The sequence below is a fragment of the Tenebrio molitor genome, chromosome 1 (genome assembly GCF_963966145.1).
Source record: "Tenebrio molitor chromosome 1, icTenMoli1.1, whole genome shotgun sequence".
Lineage (NCBI taxonomy): Eukaryota > Metazoa > Arthropoda > Insecta > Coleoptera > Tenebrionidae > Tenebrio > Tenebrio molitor.
Genome location: NC_091046.1, coordinates 9727506 through 9750775, shown reverse-complemented (window position 1 = coordinate 9750775; position 23270 = coordinate 9727506). Strand labels below are relative to the sequence as shown.

The following is a 23270-nucleotide window of genomic DNA, read 5'->3' as shown; positions in this document are numbered from 1 at the left end:
ACAAAAAATCGATTATACCCTGTCCTTTTTTTTAAACGCTATTGCTTTCAGTTATCACCAAGGAAAACACCCTGTAAGTTTGATCCGCGAGTTTTGGGACACCTGTATAAAAAAAGAAAACAATGAACTGTACTTTAGATATGAATTAAAAACAAGAAATATAGAAGTAGAAGTAGCCCACTCGCGATGCAGGATGTCTTGTTATTACTTCCACTACTCGGGCGATATTCCGGCTCAGGTTCATCTTCATGCTCATCATTGTCTTGGTCACTGTCTGAGATGTCTAAACCTGATTCTTCATCATCAGAATCGGCAAGGTTTATAATCACTGGTGGAATATTATCAATACTGGAGTTGCCCATCTCTTTTATCCAATCACTTTTTATCAACTCTTCACAATGGGCAATGGTGTTTTGCTACATTTCAGGAGTGTAACTAAATAATGTCTCTGCCCACAAATTTGCAACACGGTCCTTATCATCAGTGTTTAAGTGAATATGTTTATTGTAATAAGATTTACAATAACCCCATGCATGTTCGATGGGGTTATATTGGCAATGATAAGGGGGCAAACGTAGGACATCTATGCCATGTTGACCAAGAAGTGTGTCAATTTCATATTGTACAGGCGAGTTAGCAAGAGTTGGTTCAATTAATTCCCATAATTGTTTCTTTGTAAATTTTTTGTCAAATGCAATATTTTTACTGATTAAGTAATTTTGTAGGTTCTCCTTCTTTGCAGATAGAGTTGGGGGTTTATCAAGTTGTACAGAGTGGTAGGGTGCATTGTCCATGATTACCACAACTTTATCTTGAGAAAACATCGGCGATAACAATGCAGGAATTAACTGATTTAACACCCATTCTTTAAAGACGTTACCATTCATTGTGTTGTGATAATCACGATCATTATTTTTGGTATCTAACAGGAGAGCGCACCCTTCCATAAATCCATATGCACAACCAGAATGGAGGATTGTAAATCGCTTTCCTTCAGTTTTTGGAATCTTATAATTAGTACTTGGCAAATCATCATTCACCCAAGTTTTTTGCTGTGAACCATACCTATATATCCATGTTTCATCTAAGTAAATAAATTTTACATTTGGATAATTTTTTAAATATTGCAAATACGTTCTTAAGAATTTAATTTTCTTTGCTATTATAAATGATCGTTCCATGAGAATTTTTCTATTATTTTCCAATTTATATCTAAAGCCCATTGATTTTAAAATTGAATACAAAGTAGTGCGGCCGTAATTGTACTCTAATTCCACCCTGGCAAACTGAAACAGTTTGTCGAGAGTGAAATATTCTCCATTTTCTTTATATTGTTGAATTTGACGGCCTAATTCTTCTTTTAAAAAATGGTCTTCAAATAATGGTCGCTTATGTCTCCCGCCTTTACTTTTGTACGATCTTAGTTCTTCGCCGCGCAAATAGGGTTTCAAAATACTGATTACTGTACCTCGCGATACCTAGTTACAGATTAAATTTAGAATTGTTTCTAAAAATACAAATTCACCCCAATTACCGAAAAAATATGCATCAGTATTTTATGAATCTGACGACAACTAAGGTCAGGCGATAATTTTTCAATTTCTTCGTAACCTCGCCCAACAGAAGCTTTCATTCCTGCGGTTAATAAATTTCTTGTTTTTCTGGGCATGTTAATAAATAAATGAAACGTGCTAAGCAATTTGAACAAAATTCAAAGCAATGGAATTTTGTTTTAAATTTAAATCAAATAAATGTGTAAATGTCATAATTTATTGTTACCAACATAGTATGAAGAAATAATTACCTAGGGTTTTTTAAATTTTACCAACCTAAAGCAACAGGTGGTGGTTTTTTGATTTTTGAATGGACTTTATATTCGAATTCCACAGGACTCTTGTCTATACACTTCGTACATACTAAACCTTTAAAATTTCAGGGTACCTACATACTTTCAAATTTCGTTTGAGTAATTTCAAGGATTATTGATCATTCAGATCTGTCAAAATATTTTGAGAAATATTGATATTTTTTGAACGCTCGATCCTTAAAAATAATTGTTTATAAAAAGATGGGGCTACGAGAAGTAAGAAGAAATAATGAATGAAACGTTCACTATTGTAAAAACTGCCCTTTTTTAATATACCGGGTGATCAAAAAGGACTGTTTAAGTTGGCAGTACAATTAAGAAAATTTTTTAATTCGGTTATTTATAACACTGCAACTGGATATGTTTTGTCTTTGTCTTTTATTTTCTAAAAAAACTACGAATGCTGACTTTTTCTATAAATATTTGTAAATCCATCACATTGATATCAGTCAAAAAAATTTATTTCTCAAACAATTTTTATGAGAAAAAATTAAAGACGATTTTGTCAATATTTTTCTGAGGTTTAATTAATGAAGTGGAATCGATGGAACGAATAGAGCAAAATTTGGCACGATTTCTGCGTATGATATTAATTTTATTAGGTATTATTAATTAAATAAGTTGGTCAGGTTACGACAATGGTTGGAGCTTTGTGTTCCAACGAAACGGTTCGACTTTTATGACATCTTAAACGTAGCCTGACAGTTATAGAAAATTTCAAAGACATCAATTAAGAACGTTTAATGATGGCAAAGAAAGTTTATTAACAAACCACGAGTCGGCATCGCGGCGCTCAGAGCCAGCTTTAATCTCTAACTTTAAACAAAATATCTCATTTTGCGGCAGCCCACCCAGGATGTCGCGGCGTAACTCATCTGACCCGAGCTTTGGAATAATAAACAATTCCGAACGCAAAGGTAGAGGAGGAATATGGTATGGTGACTGTTTTTCAGCTGCAGCCGCCGCCGTCTCCACCACACATGCATCGAGACCGAGGCACATTTAGTACTTACATGTGATGCATCCGATTTATTTATTTTTTTATTTTATCTTTTTATCTCGGGACGATTAATTGCTGCCGCCTAGTCGCAAGATATGCTGATTCGGTTCGATTTTATGGAGTCGAATCCGATAAGAACTCCTTTTAGATGGCGGCGGCGATCGATCTTTACGAATCGATTGATGATTTATTACGGCAACTGTTGACGCATCTTCAAATGTATCTATCTGATTGCACAGATATTAATTGCCAATTTTGCACTTCAACATTTATATTTCCTACTAAATATTTTCTGGGCGTAGATATTATTTTTGACCGCGGCCGAGATGTAAGACACCAAAATAATATGAGAAAATAGTTTATATTTTTCACAAATTCCACTATTAACATAAACAAGTCAAGTTTACTCGAGGCTATATTTATGGATTTACATAATATAATAAAAACTGAAGAATGTGGGTTTATTTTTGTATAAAAATATATTAAACTTGTGTGACATTAGTTTCTTTTTAACCTTAACCTATTGCGAAGTATCGGTGCTGTAGTCCAAGGGCGGAGAGGGTACACCTAAATTCAAGTCAATATTTGAAACCCTAAAGTTTCTTTCTTTTCATTTCAACTGCAAAAGTTCATAACGTCTCTTCAATCCCTCGTGGATTCTCTTTGAAGACATCACGGCACCCCTGAGATCCGCAGACTGTAAAGAAATGAAAGTAAAAGTGAGATTAAAAATTAATTTCTGACGTTTAGGACTGTAATGTAAAAAATTATAAGAGGTGAGGCGACACGACCTTTCTGACGTCATATTGTGATGAAACAAAGTGCAGAACACGAATCATGAATTTTCGCTTTCTAATAATTTTTTTTGAAGAGAATACATTTACTAATTTTTAAGATAAGTGGATTCAAACAGAGAGACAGACAGACAAAAATTTCAAAATTGCTAATATATCTTCTGTATCGAATAAGCAACCCAAAAATATCGAAAATCTGTTTCACAATTTATGTCGCCAATAGGAAAGTTATTGTTTAACACTTTTTTTCTTCTAATAGAGTGTTAGTAACAAAAAAATCATACAAACATTTTTTCTGCGCAACATCATATACTCATTTCAGCAGAAAATAATTTCATTAAAAAAGAAAAAAGAAAACTTTCTTCATACAATAGATACAATACGTAGATATTTGTTATCACAGGATTCCACAGTTGGGTCTGAGAAACCCAAAATTATTTGCAAGGTATTGTAACATTTTGTTAAAAAAATACACTGCAGATTTATCATGTAGGTCTGCTTATTAGAGTTTAAAAATCTGAACAAAGATTTTAATATATGATATAACTTATTTTTCCTGGAGATAATACAGGGTGGTCCCGATATAACCTGCCAGAAGAAATCCAGTAATAGGCGACGATGAGTAGAACTCATACATAAAAAATGTTTCTAATAAAAGTCTTTTCTTTTTCGAGATAAAAATAATTGAAAATTTGGTCAAAATTTGCTGTACGCTAATGAGTTAATCGGTTTTAAAAATGTAATTCTGGTTACTTGGCTGCAATTTCTTTAGCAACAGTACCTGTAACACCTATGACATTTGTCAAGTTTAATTTAAAATTTGCAAATACTTCAAAAAGTTAAGAAATTCACAAAACAAGAATACGCCGATTTGCATTTACTCTATGGCGAAACACGTGGTAATTCAAGACCGGCAAGGCGACCAAACGGCGAGCGTTTTCCTGAAGGAGTCCTTCCGTCCCGTTGTACTTTTGTGGAGCTACATTTGCATTTATGTGAGGTTGGTTCTGACTAATTCCAATACGATGGCGCCCCCGATCCTCCATTTAACCCCTCTGGATTTTAATTTTTGAGGCCACACGAAAGATTTGGTATACGAAAGGCCAACTCCAGAAACGCGTAACAGACGCCGCGAACCAGATTCGTAAAAACCCAGAAATGCTGAATTCTGTTTATGAGAATTGGTACCGGCGTACTCAAATGTGCTTAAATGAAACGGAAGGCACACAGAAAATTTATTATAAAATAATTTTTCTAGTCTAGTTTACCTTTCAGTCGTTAGTTGATATTCTCAGTTAGAGTTGAAAGTACGAATATGAAAAGTGTAAATAAATTTATTCAATACATTATTTTGACTATTTAACCACAATTAAGACGATACTCTTATTATACAGTTCCTCCACAATTTTGCACACACCACCTCTACATTAATTTACACATTGAGGAACACCACTTTATTTATTACTCATTCATCTCAGTCTACAAAATCAGCTTTTGTACCTAAATAAGCTGGTGAATTAACGCACACAGTGTACAGCGTTTTTTTCAATAAATGTCATTAATTTGATTTAGTTTGTCAGATTTGAGATTTGTCATAAACGATTCAGGTACCTATGTTACTTAGATACTGTCATCCTTACAAACACCAACAATTAATTCCTGAGTAGGTACGTATTTTTGTGGTCAGCAGCGTCGAATGGGTGTGGATAGGGGTTAATTTATCCCCATTATTTTGGACCTAATGAAAGGGGTTTTTTTGGACTTGTTAGATCCTTCTAATGACCCAGAATTTTTTTGGCAGGTTATATCGGGACCACCCTGTATATTGGATTATCGTTTGAGACCATCAGAAGATATAAGCAAAAAGTTTGGCAGAAATTCAAGAGGATCTAAGTTTGTTGCCGAAAATTATTGACGCACTCACTACAGCACAACATAACTTGTTTTAAACATAATCAAAGTTTGGAAAATTTTAAAAAACATTTGTGATCTACACAGCAGCCACGAGTATTCGAGGATGGATCCGGATGTTGTTCCTCTAAAAATCTAAATCTGGTCAGGCGAATTCCGAATCCAACGTTACATATTTAAATACATATAGGAAATTTATCTTCAAAGTAGGCATTGAAGAGTCGATTGTGAACGCACCACTCATCAGACTGCAGAGTAAAAACACAAACAACGCAAAAAGTGAGGTTAGGTGATCCGTGATTTGTAATCCGTGGTGCGTTCACAATCGACTCTTCAACGCCTACTTTGAGGATAAATTTAAATGAACACCCGATATAATTGCTGCTGCCTACGTAATACAGAAGACATTTTGGCAGCTTAAAATTGTTTTGTCTGTTTGTTTGGTTCTTTGTTTGAGTCCACTTAACTCAAAAATTAATGGACCAATTTTCTTCAAAGAAAGTTTACGAGAAACAGAAAATTCCTGGTTGTGTTCTGTACTTTGTTTCATCAGTCATCACGACATGACGTCAGAGAACTACGCAGGAACGATAAATCTGTGCCAAACATGTTGCGGTGTAGCGAGCTGACTTTTGTTTTGTAGATTTTAGTCAAAGCGGCGGATATCACTTCACGTCTTATTTTTTTTTTACGTTGCAACAGAAGTTTGTTTTCAATTTCTTTATAGTGTAAGGTTAAGGTACGATTATTTGCGCGATTTATTCAGGTTTCTTAATTCTTCATTAGATTAACTTCTTACTTAATTTGTTGGATTAGATACGTTGATTTTTTACGTAGAATAATATTTGTTCGAATTTACTACAACCACTTTTTTCTTTCGCAAGGCTTCAGTATTTCATTGGCGACAGTTCGAGCAAAGAGTTACGAAAACCTTTGGAGAAATTTCCAAGTACAGATTCATCTTGATGTTAACGTTGCCAATATTCAAATTTAGTAATTATTTTTGAGCTAGTCTTGAATAGAAGAAAAAGGTATATACTTTGGAAACCAAAATATCATCGACATTTTACTGAATATGTACATTAAAGGAAAGGTGGACTTGATGCCTGTTATGGAATTCTAAAAAACGAGAAAATGATGAAGATATTATTCATTTTACAAATAGTAACATTACAACAGAATTATGGTATCCAATTAAGGTAAAAATAAGGATACCCAACATTTTTCACTGTCTTGATAATTTTCAGTCTTCAAATTAGGTGGATGTTCAACTGTTAGCAAGCTTGACCTAATTTGTCTTAGAAATGTTATGTAATAGGTAACGAATGTTCAAATAAATTTGGGGTCAAGCAGGCCATAGTTTTTCACTTTTCCAAACGTAGGTCGTCTTTTTAGTTGAGGAGTCCTTCAGATGCATAATCTGATTTAGATCACTATTCATTTGTTTTCGGTTCATTTTATTATATTACATTCCTAATCTTTCAACGGTGTCTGAAATTCGTTTTACACTTCCTGTCTCACGAAACATTTAGCAGCTGATAAAACTACGTCATACGTTAACGTCACCACAATTTTTTTTAACAGATTTTACTTACCTCGTTAAAAATCAATGAACCAGTGTAGTTTCGCTGATTTCTAATCTCGTACGACTTGCATTATCTTCCCTGATAAATTTATCTCTCGCGAATCCTCATGGATTGATCGCTCGGTCAAGTCTGAAATAATACCGGGAAGAATAAAAGTGAAAGATACCACCAGATTTATGAGAAAGTACTTTCACGTGTCAATTCTTTGTCAACGATATTTTTTCACTTAGGTTTGGTGGTGGCTAAGATTTTGCTCTATGCCGAACCACAGTATGATGGGCACTGGCGGAACCTCCCCGACTACGAGAGCTCCAAGGAACGAATAATGGATAAAAAAATATTTTTAAATTATTTTGAAAAAGGTAGCGTAGTTGCCGCCCTCGACTTCGTCTCGGTCTTCAATCTCTGGGCTTAGCACAAAAAGACTGACTTCTACTCTTAATGATTTAATCTACTATTTTGTTTTTGAAATAAAGTTAAATGTAAACTTTCATGTACGTTTCATGAAAAGGTATTTAAAAAAGTAGGTAATCCCGGTAGCAGAAAGATGATGGGTGGTTTTGACGTCAGCTGTCAATTTATGGCCACTAGGATTCAACAAAAATAAATTAATTACAGGCAAAGGACCTCGTTAAAAGTCTTTGGAGTAAATGGACATCCGGACGCATTTACTTATCTCGAGAAAAATTTACGCTATTTCCTTTTGTTAAAAATGCCGGAGGAAAGCATAAAAAATCAATTTTTTCCCAACAATTTTAAAATGAATATTGAAAGAACTGTTTCCTGTGTTGCGACTTCATTATCAAGAGCAACCGCTGTTCAAAGTACAGTCGCTGAAATATAAATATTTTTAATCTCTCCTCAGACGTTGAATGATGGTTCTGTTTGCGAAAAAATCGTGTTTCTGGAACTGAATAACAGGTTAGTGGATGGCACGCGAACCTTACCTATTTCGACGACGCTTAAATAGCTATTCCAAATTAATTAGTGAAAATTTTAAAGAAACCAGACCAAGATCTATGAATCAGTGTTCAGGAAACTTAAATAAACTTTCAATGATAGATGCGATTTACAGATTACTTTATTGGTGCAAGAGACATTAAACGATGAACAGGAAGCCGTGAATCCCAACTTAAATTTTGTTTACAATCCGAAGGTTTTATTATATCAGATTCCAACGGTAAGGTGTCGAAGATTACTCCATAAATTTTACAGTTTTATCGTTAAATCCAACTTGTTTACGTTAATTTGCCAAAGAGGTGCTATTTCCATAGTCCAATAACCGCTCAATTTAGATCGAAAATGTTTTATCACTGCCGATCCGACAAATCGCCTCGCTGAAAGTCGACACGCACCAACGACCGATAAATATCCTTTCAGGACCTAGAAACATTTCGCGAATCTGTGCCTTCCGGACCGGCTCCGGCCACGCTTTTTCTTCGAGTTCTTGCGAACCGAGGTGGCTGCGAGAAGGTGGCCGTAGGAATTGTTACACTTAAATTTAGTGCAGCGTTAACTGTTAATATGACGGGAAACAATAAAGACAGTAATAAATTAGCGGCGCAGATTCTGTTTACAATAAGTCACTAACAGTTTACAGTATGGAACCCTTCATCATGTAGGTATTTAGGATTCCGGATGGATCACTTAGAAGCCGTGTCTGTCACCCACTCGGCATATCTTTGTTTACACATGGTTACTATCAGGACTACCTCTTTACCTCCGCAAAAAAGCTCGCCATCTGCGAGGTGGGTTTCTTCTTCTTCGGCGCTGGAGGTGCCTTCGGGAGCTGGTCGAACGCTTTGCGGTGACATAACGCGTTATGAATTTGGAAACAGATACGGTTTGGTTCACCAGTTTTGTTTCGGGAATTTTATGGATACGAGCTGTACTGTAGCCGCCTTGAATAAATAAATAAGGAAATGATTCTCGGGATGGCATGGTGTTGGTGTCTTGGTGATATACCACACATTGCTCGACATGTGAAGCTATTTCACTTCTAATTTTATCGTCGCTCCCTCTTTCCAGAAATCACAGTCGAATTTCCTTTTACGCTGATTCCAGGACTTGCCGGAATCTAATTAATTTTAACAATGATGTGGAGCGCTGACGGCGAACACGAGCGTGATTTCGCTGTTGGAAATGATCAGTTTGAAGTAAATCTGTTCAAACGTGGTAACGCTAAAAAAATCTCTAAACGGATGTTGTAAATCACGAAATTCAGAATAGCAAAAAATATCTTAAAGACATTGTTTACATCTCTCAACAGACGGCCTTGTGTTAGCTATCAGTTTTGTAGCTTCCGAAAATATGCACTAGCTGACATATTTACTTATCGCTATTAAAGCAAGAAGTTCTTTATTGCAATCAGGGCACGGTTGAGAAAAACAAATTACTTGTTAAAGATCATTTTTGGAGAAGGAAATTGGTTGAATGTCGACTTTTCGATTCGTTCGAGTCAGCGAGAAAATAAACAAAATACAAATAACAAATTTTGCAACGAGAGCTTCTGGTGCTGTATCGTCGTACTTTGCACAAACTAAATAACCAAATCATTGCAAATTTTGTAACTATGCGAATGCACTTGATAATTGATGTAAAAATAATACTCAAGAATAACAATTAATAGACGTCACGTGGGATTAACTAACACAAACCAAACGAAATTTATTGGGAAGCAACGTGCGATGAAAAAAAATAGTCAGAGTTGACTACGGACCAAAGTTCGCATGCCTTTTCTTAAATTTAATTTGTTGATTGTTATAGAACTTTTTTCCACTGAAGCTGACTATTCTTATGACGACGTTTACCTAGTTGTAAGGAAAATTGTTATTATTTTTTTATCGCACCGGATATCAAAGATAGGCAAGTAATAAGTCTTTCAAAAATGAAACATTAAGAAAGCTGTTTACGAACTTTATTCGTTGGGGTGAAATGTTGGATAATTTGAAAGGTAAATCTTACGAAAAGTTCAACAAATATTCAAATAATATCGAAATTGTGCAGTTTTCAGACAACATTTAATGTGGTTTAACCTCCATCTATTATAGAGTGTCCCCAAAACAATGAGAGTGCATAACTGCCTTATTTATAGAAGGATTTTAACTATTTATACACCAAATTAAATGGTTGTGAATAGACTATAAAAGGGCTAATAAATTCATGTATAGCCCTAAGGACTTCCTTCAATGGTAAACTGTCAAAATATTTTTTTTCAAATGGAAACATACTTTTTTTTACTAATTCTGATGAAATTTTTATTCTGAAAACAACAATGTATCTCAAGTATACATTTACATAACAAAAATACGAAAAAAAAGTTTAAAAATGCTACTATCATCTATTATGCGCTCCATTTTGCGCTAAACATTGGCGGCATTTTTGCGCAATCCCAATGTTATTATTTGTCATTTGTTTTTCCAGGTAACTTACACTGTAACCCAATGCATTTTGATGGCTTCTCGCTTGGTGCTCGTCATTTGTTTCAAAAGTTAGTGTTATTTTTTTATGCGAGATTATACTTGTGATACATTGTTATTTTCAGAAAAAAAATCTATCAGGATTTCTAAAAAAAAAGTATGTGTTCCCGTTTGAATTTTTTTTTTTACAGTTTAACCTTGAAGCCTTAGGGCTATACGTGAATTTAGTAGGCCATCTTGTAGCCTATTCACAACCGTTTAATTTGGTTAATAGATAATTGAAATCGTCCGATAAATAAGGGAGCTATGGACTCGTCTTCTTTTTTACGGACACCTGTATTAAACCGCATTTCTAGTTTTTTAAAATGTACAAAGTAAAGTAGATAAATAAATATGTACACTTGTTTACTCTTTGCTATAGAAACACTATTTGTTTGAACGAGTGATGAAATCAGTTTTATAAAATAAAAAATAAAAAGTTTTTGTTTCCAGTCATAAAATGATCTCGTCGAATTTCATTCGAACTTTTTTTCTTCGAATAATTTGCCGAACCACTCGAAAATTTTTGTTGTTATTATGACAACTATACAAAATGCAAGTTTTTTATTGGATGTTTAATACAAGAATGTGATTTGTCGATAAAAAAAAGCTCTTGTGTATTTACAGCCAATTATTTAATACATACACAAATCTACCAATCAAAATTTGCCATTTGAGGAACCCACATGGTTTTACAGCAATAAAACCTCTGCTGCTCAACAATCGTATTTTTAATAACAATACAATTGCATTCAAACAATCATAGTAGATACGCGTAACATCAATTTAATTAAATTGTTCGTACATTGTATGTTTGTACGAAATAATCTAGTGAAATATCATCCGAGCTTGAATTATTAGCTATTAATTTACTCAAACTTCTAGCACAGCGACTCCAATCGTGTAAATTTGAAAATAGAACTAGTTAATACTCGTAGTTATCGAATTTAATTAACACTGTTATCGTAGCTATGCAACAAATTATCGTAAATTAATCGATAAATGCTAAGCTCTTGAGTTACTACTACAGATAATAATTTACCTCAATAGGGGAGAACAGTAAGGATAGTTAACAGTAATCTTTTTTCTACTAGAGTTTATATTTGAATACTAATTAGAGTTAGGAAAAGTGGAATATTTCCTAACAAGTGCGGAAATAATAGTTCAACACTAGAAGTTCAATTTTGATCGTTTTCTGAGATACGTAACTTGAAATCTGTCAAAGATAACCTCAAAATTTACAACCAATTAATGTTTTTTTAAGACTTTGATTAAATTAACACGAAATACGTTGTTCAATATTCGTGCGCTGTTACTTTTCAGGTATTCGGCCTGTTTTGCATTTCTTCAATATCAAACGATTCACTTCATTTGAATAGAATTTCCGTAAACTTATTCGAGCGAACAACTTAAACGCCTTCACAAATTTTGTTTTTTTATAAACAAAATTATTTCTCCATTGTAACGAAAGCAGAACAATCGTGATTCCCCTTTTTAATTTAGAAATAATTAATAGATAGAATATTGAAAATATCCAAATTGAATTTATTTTCCAAACTCCAGTAGAATAATCATGATTTTGATATAAGCTATCACTTCGATAAAAAATCTCATGCCTATAGTAATATGGAAAAAATTACATTTCCTAACTAGCTGTTTTTCTATTGGTACATTTATTCCTATTATTTGACCGTTTTTATTTTTATAATAAAATAAAATGTTTGATGTAAGAAACTACTTCAGAATTTTTTTTTTTTTTTACTAAAAGCACACTGTTCTTCATTACTAAGCTTTGTGAATAATTTCGGTTAAATCTCACACTAAAATTTCCACTGTTCTTACAGAACTACGCATTTACCCGTAAGTTCCTGCTTGTGTTGGAAAAATTATTGATTTTTAATTAAGATTTGCTAAATTTGGCAACTTCGGATGAACACCTATTTCCAAAATTGAAAGAATATTTGAAATAGAATAAGTTTTCTATAAATAAAATGGTAATAGGTGCTGTGGATGGATGTTTTGCAGATCATTGTTAACAATTCTTTTGAGTTCTAGAATTATGTTGTAACCGGTGTAAGTGTATGAAGATATACATTTGTGATTTGTTTTGATATACGGTAACGTTTTTTGTGTTATACTGCGAACTTATCATTATTGTTGTACATTGAACTGACACTGAGCATTTTACATATTTACGACTAAATCTAGATCGATTATTTCTTACCACTACCAACAATTCTTTGTTGAAACTTTGTTGAATACTTTACAAGATAAAACTCATTCATAAATATAGAGAATTGTATTTAAAAAAATTGAGTTAGGATTTTTCTTTTATTTAAAGAAAATAAACTTCTTTTGAGATCAAAGATAATCATCGCCGAAAATCGAAAAATACTAACGGGTTGTGAGGACCAGACACTAAGACTTTTATTTATAACTCTTTACAAGAATTCAGTACCAACCAATACGTATTCTTGGAATTTGCAAAAATAATAGGTACAATGCTAAATGTTAAATTAAGTATAAAAATACGTAGGCCTAGTTTACAGAAGCGAAATTAAGTTAATCGTAATGAAATGCGAGATTAGATCACGTTGAACCAATCGAAGTTTCTGATTCGTGGGTTAATTGCGCATTAAAATTTAATTCGAATTAAATATTTAATTCTCTTTCTAAGTATAGACTGGCCCCTAGGTCATTATTTTTTTATCAAAATATCACGAAATTATATGTAGTATCTACATATATTAATAAGACTGAAGACTGAAGACGTTGTGTTGTAATTTGTATTTCAATAACGCGATGAAAAATTAAATAAAAACCAAAGCATTAATTCAATATTCATGAATCTAAAAACCTGAAATTAGAAAGAATTCGTAAGTATAGGTATGTCTAATTTTCTTAGTTAAATTTGAGATAAAAATTGTAATATGTATCACCAATTACATACCACTAGTGTTCCAAGATCTTTGGGAAAATCTATCTGATTCACATCTTTGGTAATAAGCTACACGTCAGGTTTTTTCTTATGAATATTTATTTGCTAAAGTACGTACTCTGAAAATTAAAGAGAAATATTCGATGACGTCATATAGTCGAAGGTAAAATAACAAGACCTAATTTTTTTATGCCCAAATATCAACGAGCAAAATTGTCTAAAACAAAAATGTTTAAGTGAAAACTGGAAATTTATCAGATATAAAACATTATTATTATTTTTGGCAAGATTAATTCCAGAATACAAACGTTAACGTTAATTATTTATTTATAATACCTACAGTAATTAAAAACACAATTATTAAAAACAATTTGAGAATCTGACAGGAGTAGCATGCAATTTTAATCACTTTTGACAGATGACAGAGTAGTAGGACGTTTTTATCGCGATAAACATTTTTGATTGGATGAAAGCAAGCGCTCTGATTGGCTGAACATGTACGTGGGAATTAATCATATAAAATTTGCCCATCGAATTTAATTTCTTCTCAACAAAATAAATATACAAAGTATCCGTAGACATAGATGAATGAAGATGACGTGTCATTTTGTTTAGTCTACATACTTACAGATAAAATTGTTGTGTTATTGCAATTAAGAATAAAAACAAAATTTAACTGACATTTTAAAATAACAATTTTAAGCGTAAAACACGTAAACTTATTTTGTTTTGTTTTGATGAAAATCAATTTAGAAGATTATTTGTCTCAACCGTCCCCTAAGTCTGGTATAGTAGAGATTATGTAATTTATTTTTCCAAATACAAAACAAGCTATTAAAATATGTAATATAATTAAAATTTTAAAAATCTTAAAAGCAGCAACTTTGTATGTACTACAATTATTTATTATATTTATTTATATTATCAAGAAAAGATGAAAATTCTAAATCTTTACTGTATTGATACAAAGTATGTAATAAAAACGATTCATTGCAGTTATCCACACAACGGCATAATGCTTTGAATTAATTCATTTTGTAATACATTTCTCTATAAAAAAAATTGTAATTAAAATAATTATGTTGTTTAATAATAATTATGTTCAGTTTGAAAAATTATTAATTTCATATCTATTCTATAAGAGAAAAATTAAATAAGCTTAGGATTGAACAAGGTTGGTAGAACTGGAATGCGTATAGTATGTTGCCTTGTTCCCAATTAAAACAATAGTTTCAATTTTTTCCCCCCGTAAAAGTTACTCGTGACGTCATAATGCACTAAACTTTTACGACAGTCTCTCGATCACGCATTAGGTGTGAATAAAACCCAAAAAAAAACACTCAATAAACGAATAAACCCCACGAAGCTTATAAACCTTGGGTTCTATTCGAACACTCAAAATTTCTGGGTTGATTTACCTCACGAGTTTCTTTTCCCTCCCGCCCACCAATTTTCAATGAGGCAACCCACTATACGGATTCCAGTTTCACCAACCTTGAGGATTGGTTATCTATGCTGCCATCTAGCCGGCAGTATTTTAAATCCGGGAGCAAAAGCATGAAGTTACAGGTTCGTTTGTGTTAACACGAAGAGATCTGAAATTATCCTGGCGTTTCTTATTTAATGGGAGGAAACTTCATCTAGTTTCCAATAGACGGCGGCAGTAAGTAAATAATTTTAAGATAATTATTTTAATTGAAATTTTAAAACAATAAAGGAATAAACAAGGAAATTATTCAATACAATAAATAATAAGAAAGTGTTCGTGTAATTAGTTTATGATTTCTGCAAACTCACCTATACTAATAAAGAAGTAATTTGGTAATTATGTAATATGTATTCTACTAATAATAAGAAAGATGTGTTCTAAGATTCTATATAAAACATAAATTATTAAATAAATATTTAACTAAACAAACACAAAAAATTTGTTAATGAGATCAGTCTCTCATTCTTACATCTTACCTGACAGTCATTTACTATTCCCATTTATCAAACATATTTACATAATGATTTTCAAATACATATTATTTACATATTAGATTATTTCTTTGTTTTAAAAAAGTACTCGTTTGTTAATAATAAACATCATCGTTACCCTTTTAATATTGACAGTTATAAGCATTTCTTGTTTGTTATGTTAATCATGTTAAATGGTATTAAATTACATTGTACTAACGTTATTTATTTATTCAGTGAAATTGGTTTATAAATCGATATGAATTCACCACAATCGACCATAATTGAATAAAATTAGGATTAATTTTAAATTTTAAATGCTCTCAGTACCCTCATTAAAATCTGCTACAAAATAAATATTTTCATTCAAAGTGAAGCGAATTACAACTTACTAAAACTTAAAAAATTAAAATAATATTTAGGTCTGATAATTATAAAGAATGAGGAGAAACACATAATAAATGACTAAAAAATGTATTAGGTACATTTTGATGATTTTAAAGGAATGTTTTGTCGTAAAAATCAATTTAAACCTTTTTTACTCATCTATGTACAAAAGCTGAAATCGATTTCTACTTTATTTGGAATTAAAATGTTATTTCATTCAAAATAAATGATTATTTTATTATATTGTTTAAACACCAGCAATTCAATTACTTTTAATTTACTTTCCGTGTATTTTTGTATTGTAATATAACCTACATACCACATTGAAAACATCTAATAAAAATTTAAATAAAGTAAATATGTATTCATAATGAAAAAATAAATAAACAAAAGTTCATTCATATATAAAATAATAACCGCATATACTGAGTGAACTAAAAATACAATAAAAAAAAAAACATTATGTGGTTTAAAAACTTGTAAACCCGTAAATCATGAGAAAGTTCCTTTTGAAAATTTAAAGATGAATTTGGTCCAGAATAAATGTTTTTTTGTTGTATCTTTCCTAAATTTCAAAAATGTAAAAATGTTTAATAAGGCGTTTCATAAAATTAAGCTTTTAATTGCTATCATCTTAAAAATAATTGAATTGCAGATGATTGATTTTTAAACTTTTAAATAATTTTTGTAAAAGCTGTTGATATTTTTGTTAACATTTCGTTAAGTACAATTTAGAGAAAAAAATCACTCTCGAATGCAAAACTGGCAAATAGTATGATACAAATTTTAAGACAAAAGCTCGTGGGGTGCTTTGAAGTTTGTTTTCGTAAGTAAAGGTTAGCCCGAGGTAAAGTTAGTTCTTCGATAAACAATAACAAGTAAGCAGAGTTTGAACTTTCAAAACATTATCTTGAGTATGCATTCTGCAAGATATTTACAACTTTCTGAATTTAGTAGTACCTTAGAAGTTAAGAACTTAAAGTCAACAATAACTCAATTAACTACTTCGTGTGTAAGCTCGTCCCCTGAAGATATGTTAATTACGTAACAACGGTGCTATTCCGGCTCTAAACTCATTAAAAGACATGAAAGCGCAAACTGTGGCTCTTATAGTTCTTTTTGTTATTGCAAAATGCGAAGACAAACTAACAGAGCTATTAATTTTTTACGCCATTCCATAATTTTTCAACAAAGTTTGCAGCTTCTACACGTAATCAATGAAATTACACACGGATAATAAAATGGTTAACGAATCTGTAAAGAATTCGTAATTTATTTGCTTGATGACAATTTTATTAAATGGTTCGTCTACAACAACACAAGAACCAATTATACGAGGGTGGTAACAGAGTAACAGTGCTGAAGTGCTGATGCCCCTGTAAAAAATTCTTTTCACTCGGTTTCGTTGTTCGGAAAAGTGTAATACCATGAAGGTGCTCTTTCTTCTTTGAAATCAACTAGATTATTTTTGATTTTTAGTTCAATTCAATTGTTTATCTTAACTATTTTTGATTGTTTTGTGTTAAAACTAAAAGCACAAGAAAAAGGCTTTGAAAACCTTAGATGCGCTTTTTATATTTGTCTTGGTGTGCGATCCCCACGTTGATCGTAAGAAATTTAAATTTTATTTTTTTATGGGTATAATTTCTGAATACCGTGTATACTGTAAAATTAGCATCGACGCGAATGGTGGAAATGGAAACAATTATGAATTTGTTGTAAATTCATTTTTATTACTTTGGCTTATTTTTAATTTTGTTATTTATATTTAACTATTGATCTAATAATATCCCGCAGCGGAATAAATATAAAATCGTGTAAAAACTGATGTATCAATGACAACTGACGTCAAAATTATTATTTTATTTGTTCTTTGTAATACTGTCAAAGAGGACGTCCATAAAATTTCATTTGATATTTTTCCTCTTTTTTAGGTCAACGATTAAATCTTTTATTTTGTGACATTTTTATAATTATTATGTAATTCAAACAGTTAAATATATGCATAAAACTCTTTTCTGGTGGGTAATTCATTGAATCTTAACATTTAAATAAATCCAAACTATTCTCTTTATTATGACTTATGTAATTATTGAATTAAATACCGTAAATGGACAACATTATTTTTATTTTTGTGTAAACAAAATCTTCTTTTATTAATTATAGTGTCCAATAAATAATAAATGTGATAGTAATGTAACCGTAAATCTTACCTAGAGTTCTTTATTGGAGACCTTTACATATTAAAAAGTCAGCTTTAATTTTGTTGTGCTGTTGTATATTTTTATTAAGATAACCCTCTGAATGGATGATATAATGAGGTTTTGTAAACCCAAAATATTATTAGCTAAAACTGTTGCAACATCAGCTAATGAGATTTAAATTAGAAAACTGTTCTATCTATAACTCTATATCACTGTAAAGTGTTTTCAGAAATGTTTAGTTTTAGCATTTGTAGCAGAGCAATGGTTTTTAAACGATGTTCCAGGAACTTGTTACAAATAAACGGACAATAATTTATGAGGATTAAAACTTTGAGAAAATTATTTTCGCCATCGTAAAACATCTGAGGAAGTGGAAAAATATTTAGCACACTCGATCAATGTATTGTTTTTTTACAATAGAAGATTGCTTTGTGGCCAGATCGTAGATGCTATAAAATAACTAATAATAAATAATAAAATGTATGTTTCCAGATCCCTGTTTCTGTATCGAACAGATTTATCCTACCAGAATTCTGTTCTCTAGAAATAAAAAAAAAAAAAATTAAAAGACAAAAAGATATACCTATATCAGCTAATAAAAAATTGAATTTTGATCATAGTTCTCTCCGAACTGTATGAATAAAAAACAAAGAGATGAAAAAATATTCGGTTACTCTTTTGGCGCGAATATTGAACCGGAAGTAACATTCTGCAAACTTTTTAGCTACTCGAGTGGTACATTTCCAGGTCCGATCTCCATTCGGCAGGGCCGCACCATTTCCTGTCCCGTTTTGTCTTTTCTCAAAGAAGACATTAGCGGACCACCTCGACGCGTCTCTGGAGACAGCATCACAGAAGACCTTGTCGAATTTGACGCGGGTCGACATCGAGTGGAGGTCCAAACCCCGATAGCAGACTGCTTGGCACCACACAGAAACAGGAAACGACCCGAGCAACGCCCAACCCTCATACATCATCTGGCCATAAAACACAACTAACGATTACCAGTCATCATATTTTAGATTCTCTTTTAATGAACCGTAACACGTCCGCATCGCCATCAATACATCAACGTTCCTCCAACTAGACTGCTTTCTTGAATTCACATCTGTAACTGATGCAAAAATTGTTAGGAAGTGTGAAGTCGGGAGGTGACGCGTCCTCGACGAAGTTGTGGCTGGAAGATTTGTTGCTTATCTATTAGCTTTCACTCGCTTTGAGAGCTTGCGGATTATTTCCTTAAATACATTTTGAGAGAAGCCTTGTATTACTTAGAAATTGGGGAGCTGTGTTCGCTGTCTTTCTTGAGCTTCGGATTTGAAATTTTATTTTAATCGGTAGGTATTGAAGGGTATTTGTAAGTTACCTCCTTAATCAATAACAACTGGGTTAAAATTCTTTTTTAGACAAAACCGAAATTTTATTTGGCTAGATTTTCTGTTGCACGATTTTCGGAATCCCTAAACAAAAAAAAAAACTATTCTCTGGAAAGAAAAAAAAATGGATTAATCCGTTGTAAATTTAATTAACAAGTTTATTAATTTCTTTAGAAAAAAATATTGCACTTAACACTTTAGAGTTCATATGGGTTTTATTTCAGTTAGTCTACTTTCTACAGGAACAGGACATCTAAAATATGCAACAAGCCTTGCCAACCTAGTACCAACTTATCTTTTAGAACATAAATAACACCACTTCCGTTCTAAAATAATTTAAACTCATTCTTATGGTTTTGAAATAAAATATCAAAACACTCCGATCGTGATTATCGTCCTTTTGTAGGCCATAGTAGCGTATTTACTTTGGTGTGTCCTGCTATGTTGTAACCAAACCAAATAGACTCAAGTCCTCGACTGGAAACGAGATACTGCAACATTGCCATTAATTACGTAACTGTCTTCCGAACAATTAAAAAAAATGAGCATACCTTTTGTGAGCGCTGAAATTCTCGCACACCTCGCCACAATGGCTTCATTGATGATCTGACTTCACTATTCACCGAGTGACAGCCATTATAGTAAAAACCTCACCGGGAATTTCACCAAATTAACTAACAAATGTTTTTAATCAATGGTCTATACATAATCCAGGTAATCTTTTAAACGGTGCTGTCTGTCGTGCCTACCTTAAGCGAGTGACTTGTGTCAACGGGGGAGCTTTGTGCGAGGATAAAGGAAGCGTTTAACAGGTATTTTGGGTATTTGAATTACCGTAAATGGTTGCCAATCACCACACGGGGATTTTATCTATGTTTGCACTGTAAACTGACGACAAGTTTGACAGATTTTGTCTACACATTGTAGTCCCCGTAAATCCGCTGCCATTGACAATCGCAGATGAGTCAATAAAATGTTTTGTAGAACGCTTCCTTTAAAAATGTCAGGCTTATTTTGAAATTCATAATAAAATAATGTATTTTATGAAAATATTCACTTATTAATCCGGCAACATTTGAAAATTATAACTGGTAATACAACACTAATTATTATCAATTAATTAGTGTTGTATTTTAGTGTAAATATTAATAATAGATAGACCTAAATATTCTCTCATATCCTCACTACAGTATCTTGCCAATTGTTTTGTGTCCTGATTTGACACAAATAAAATTTTAACTCAAATAAAAAGGGACGCCAAGAGTAAGTAATTGACATGCATAATGGTGTCAAGATGACATTCAGAAACATTTGACTTTGGTTCAAAACAAATAATTACCAACAAAAATTTGCAAATACGCGGGCGTTCAAATGAAATCCTGGTTTGGGAAGGCGTTGAAAACCGTCAATTGTTTTGTTTTTTAAAGTGTAAATTGACATTTGTAATTAGAGCATGTTGACAGCTAACTTAAAATTTATAAATAAAAAATCTTTCTGTTTTTTTTCTTTCTTTGCAATGTTTTACATTAAAAAATAGAATAACTAACGATTCCTATTTTCGAAGCAAATATCTAAAGGGATCGTTTGCTAAAAACAAACCTGTTCAATCATGTGCCGATTAAACATAAACAAATGTCATTCGTGTCAAACGGCGGGAAATTTAAACTTTACACTGTTCCAAATACATGTATGTATGTAGTTTGCTTTTTTCAACGCCTACTCAGCACAGACTTTCATTTGAACGCATGATAGTAATGTTTACTATAAAAAAATAATACATATCAGTTTTCTGGAATCGTATGATAAACCTTGGTATAAATTGAAAAATAATTATTTTTTATTGCCAGCCTTGAATTGACAGTTGGTATGTGTTAAAAATATTATGCAAGTAGGTATTCATGTCACACTTTATTTTTGATTTATTTAGTATGTAAAAACGACTGCAGAAAGTTCCTAAGATCCTGTGAAAAAATTGGCAAACCCGAAAAGGTCTAAACTTATTAAAATAGATTCGTTTGAGGAAATTTGGAAACCACCACTGACAGAATCTTATTGGAAATGAATATTAGGTACTCGTAATCATGAAAACGTGAGAAAGACCCTTCGATTAATTTAATAAAAAAAGTAGGTATATTAAATTTTTCAAATGTGAACCAGGTAAATTTCTTGAAGCGAAATAACACTAGTTAGAAGGATTTGAGTAAATTCTAAAGAATTTTTTTGGAATACATACATATTAGGTCTTATTTGAAATTGACATATACAACAGTGGCAACTGATTCATCTCAGGGATTAGTTTTTTGACACAAGATGGTATACTAATTGTAGATTTTCTTAATTATATTAGTCATCTGATGGGTAGCAATAAAAGATTGAATTCAGTAGAAATGGTTAAATTTGCAGTTTTAAAGAAAAAAATAATACGCTTATAAATTTATTACAACAAAAATTGATCAATTGTCGTGTAATTGATAAATTTGGCATAGGATATGGACAAAATGATAAAGAAAAAACCATTAATGAAAGAGTAAAAAGGATTTTGTGTCAGCAAGTTTAGAATTACAATCAATACATCAATATTAAATGGCACGGGGTTAAATTTAATATCTTTTTAAAGACTATATTTTTGTGACTTCAGTGATGAAACATGTGCATGCTTTATTTTAATCGGAACTTTAATATAAAAAAATATCCAATTAATAAAATTTGCAAAAATGTTAAATTTAGTTAGCCTAAGATGGGTTGTTTTTAGCTATCGTTAGTCCTTTGGAAATACTGTGCGATCGAAAAAAAAAATCGAGAGGGCCGTGATTAATACGGTTCAATTCAAATGTCATCAGATGTCATTACAATAGTAACTGTCATTATTAATGATTGACTATTAAAATTTGCTATTACAATATATTCACTTTAGAGCAAAAAAATTTCATTGTGCAGTGTTACTTCACAAATGGAGAGAGACTTGAGAACGGCGAATGGTCTTATTCGACACCTCGAGTTTTTGAGGAATTTCAACAAAAGTTTCCGGACTTTCAAGGCACTAATCAACAACTTGCCTTGATTATTTCATTTTTCCATATCTGAAAAACAACGTGTTCAAAAACAGGCCTGGCACAATTCCCGAATTAATGCAAGTAATTACTGATACCTGCAATTTAATTGATGTCCCGACTTCGCAAAGGTCATTTGAAAACATGAAGCGAAGAGTACCTAACATTATGTTTTAAATCTCATTGTTTCATTGCACTAGGTGAGGGAATTCTTTTACAACCGACAGGTCACACATTATTCACACCTTTACGAAAATCAAGATTTCAACGTTCTCAAAATCACTAACCTAACCTAACTTTTAAGACTGACATCTGACAATTGAAATCTTAACGAATTGCCAACTAAAATTTTTTGTCACAGTCAACTCTAATATATTTTTTTTCGATCTCACGGTATCTCCTCGCAATAGCAAGATCAAAGTTTGATGCTGTTGTGAAGAAGGGCGTTGAAAGATGATTTTTCTGCAGTTCATAGAGCACGAATCATAAAGAAGAAGAAGAAAATGTTGAGTTTTTCGTATGACTTAATATTTCCTGTATGAAATATTTGGCTTTACTCCTCCCTCTCTTTATAAGAATCCAACACATTTTTCTAAATTTGTATTATACAGACTGATTCACATAACTTTCCGACCGTAATGAAATGTAAATGCAGGTAGTATTAACCTTATCCAGTTGTAATTTTATACCTTTATTTATTATGAAAGCTGGACACTCCTGGCATTTTTGACAGTCACTTG

At 32.0% G+C, this 23270-nt stretch overlaps 1 protein-coding gene across 1 annotated transcript; it reads right to left on the bottom strand.

The window, feature by feature from the left end:
- Nucleotides 1-416: 416 nt before the first annotated feature.
- On the bottom strand, nt 417-8972 carry LOC138141360 (uncharacterized). The gene is made up of 2 exons (XM_069062083.1): nt 8871-8972; nt 417-1478 (listed from the first exon to the last, which is right to left on the bottom strand). Exons 1-2 carry the CDS (start codon nt 8970-8972, stop codon nt 417-419), a joined length of 1164 nt encoding a protein of 387 aa, XP_068918184.1.
- Between the last annotated feature and the right edge of the window lie 14298 nt (nt 8973-23270).

Bases quoted from the DNA above. Each gene is read 5' to 3' on its own strand.
- LOC138141360 (XM_069062083.1), bottom strand. From the start codon at position 8,972: ATGTCACCGCAAAGCGTTCGACCAGCTCCCGAAGGCACCTCCAGCGCC. The intron at 1,479-8,870 runs GTAGTCCTGATA...ATCTGTAACTAG, and splicing joins TTTTTTGCGGAGGTAAAGAG to GTATCGCGAGGTACAGTAAT.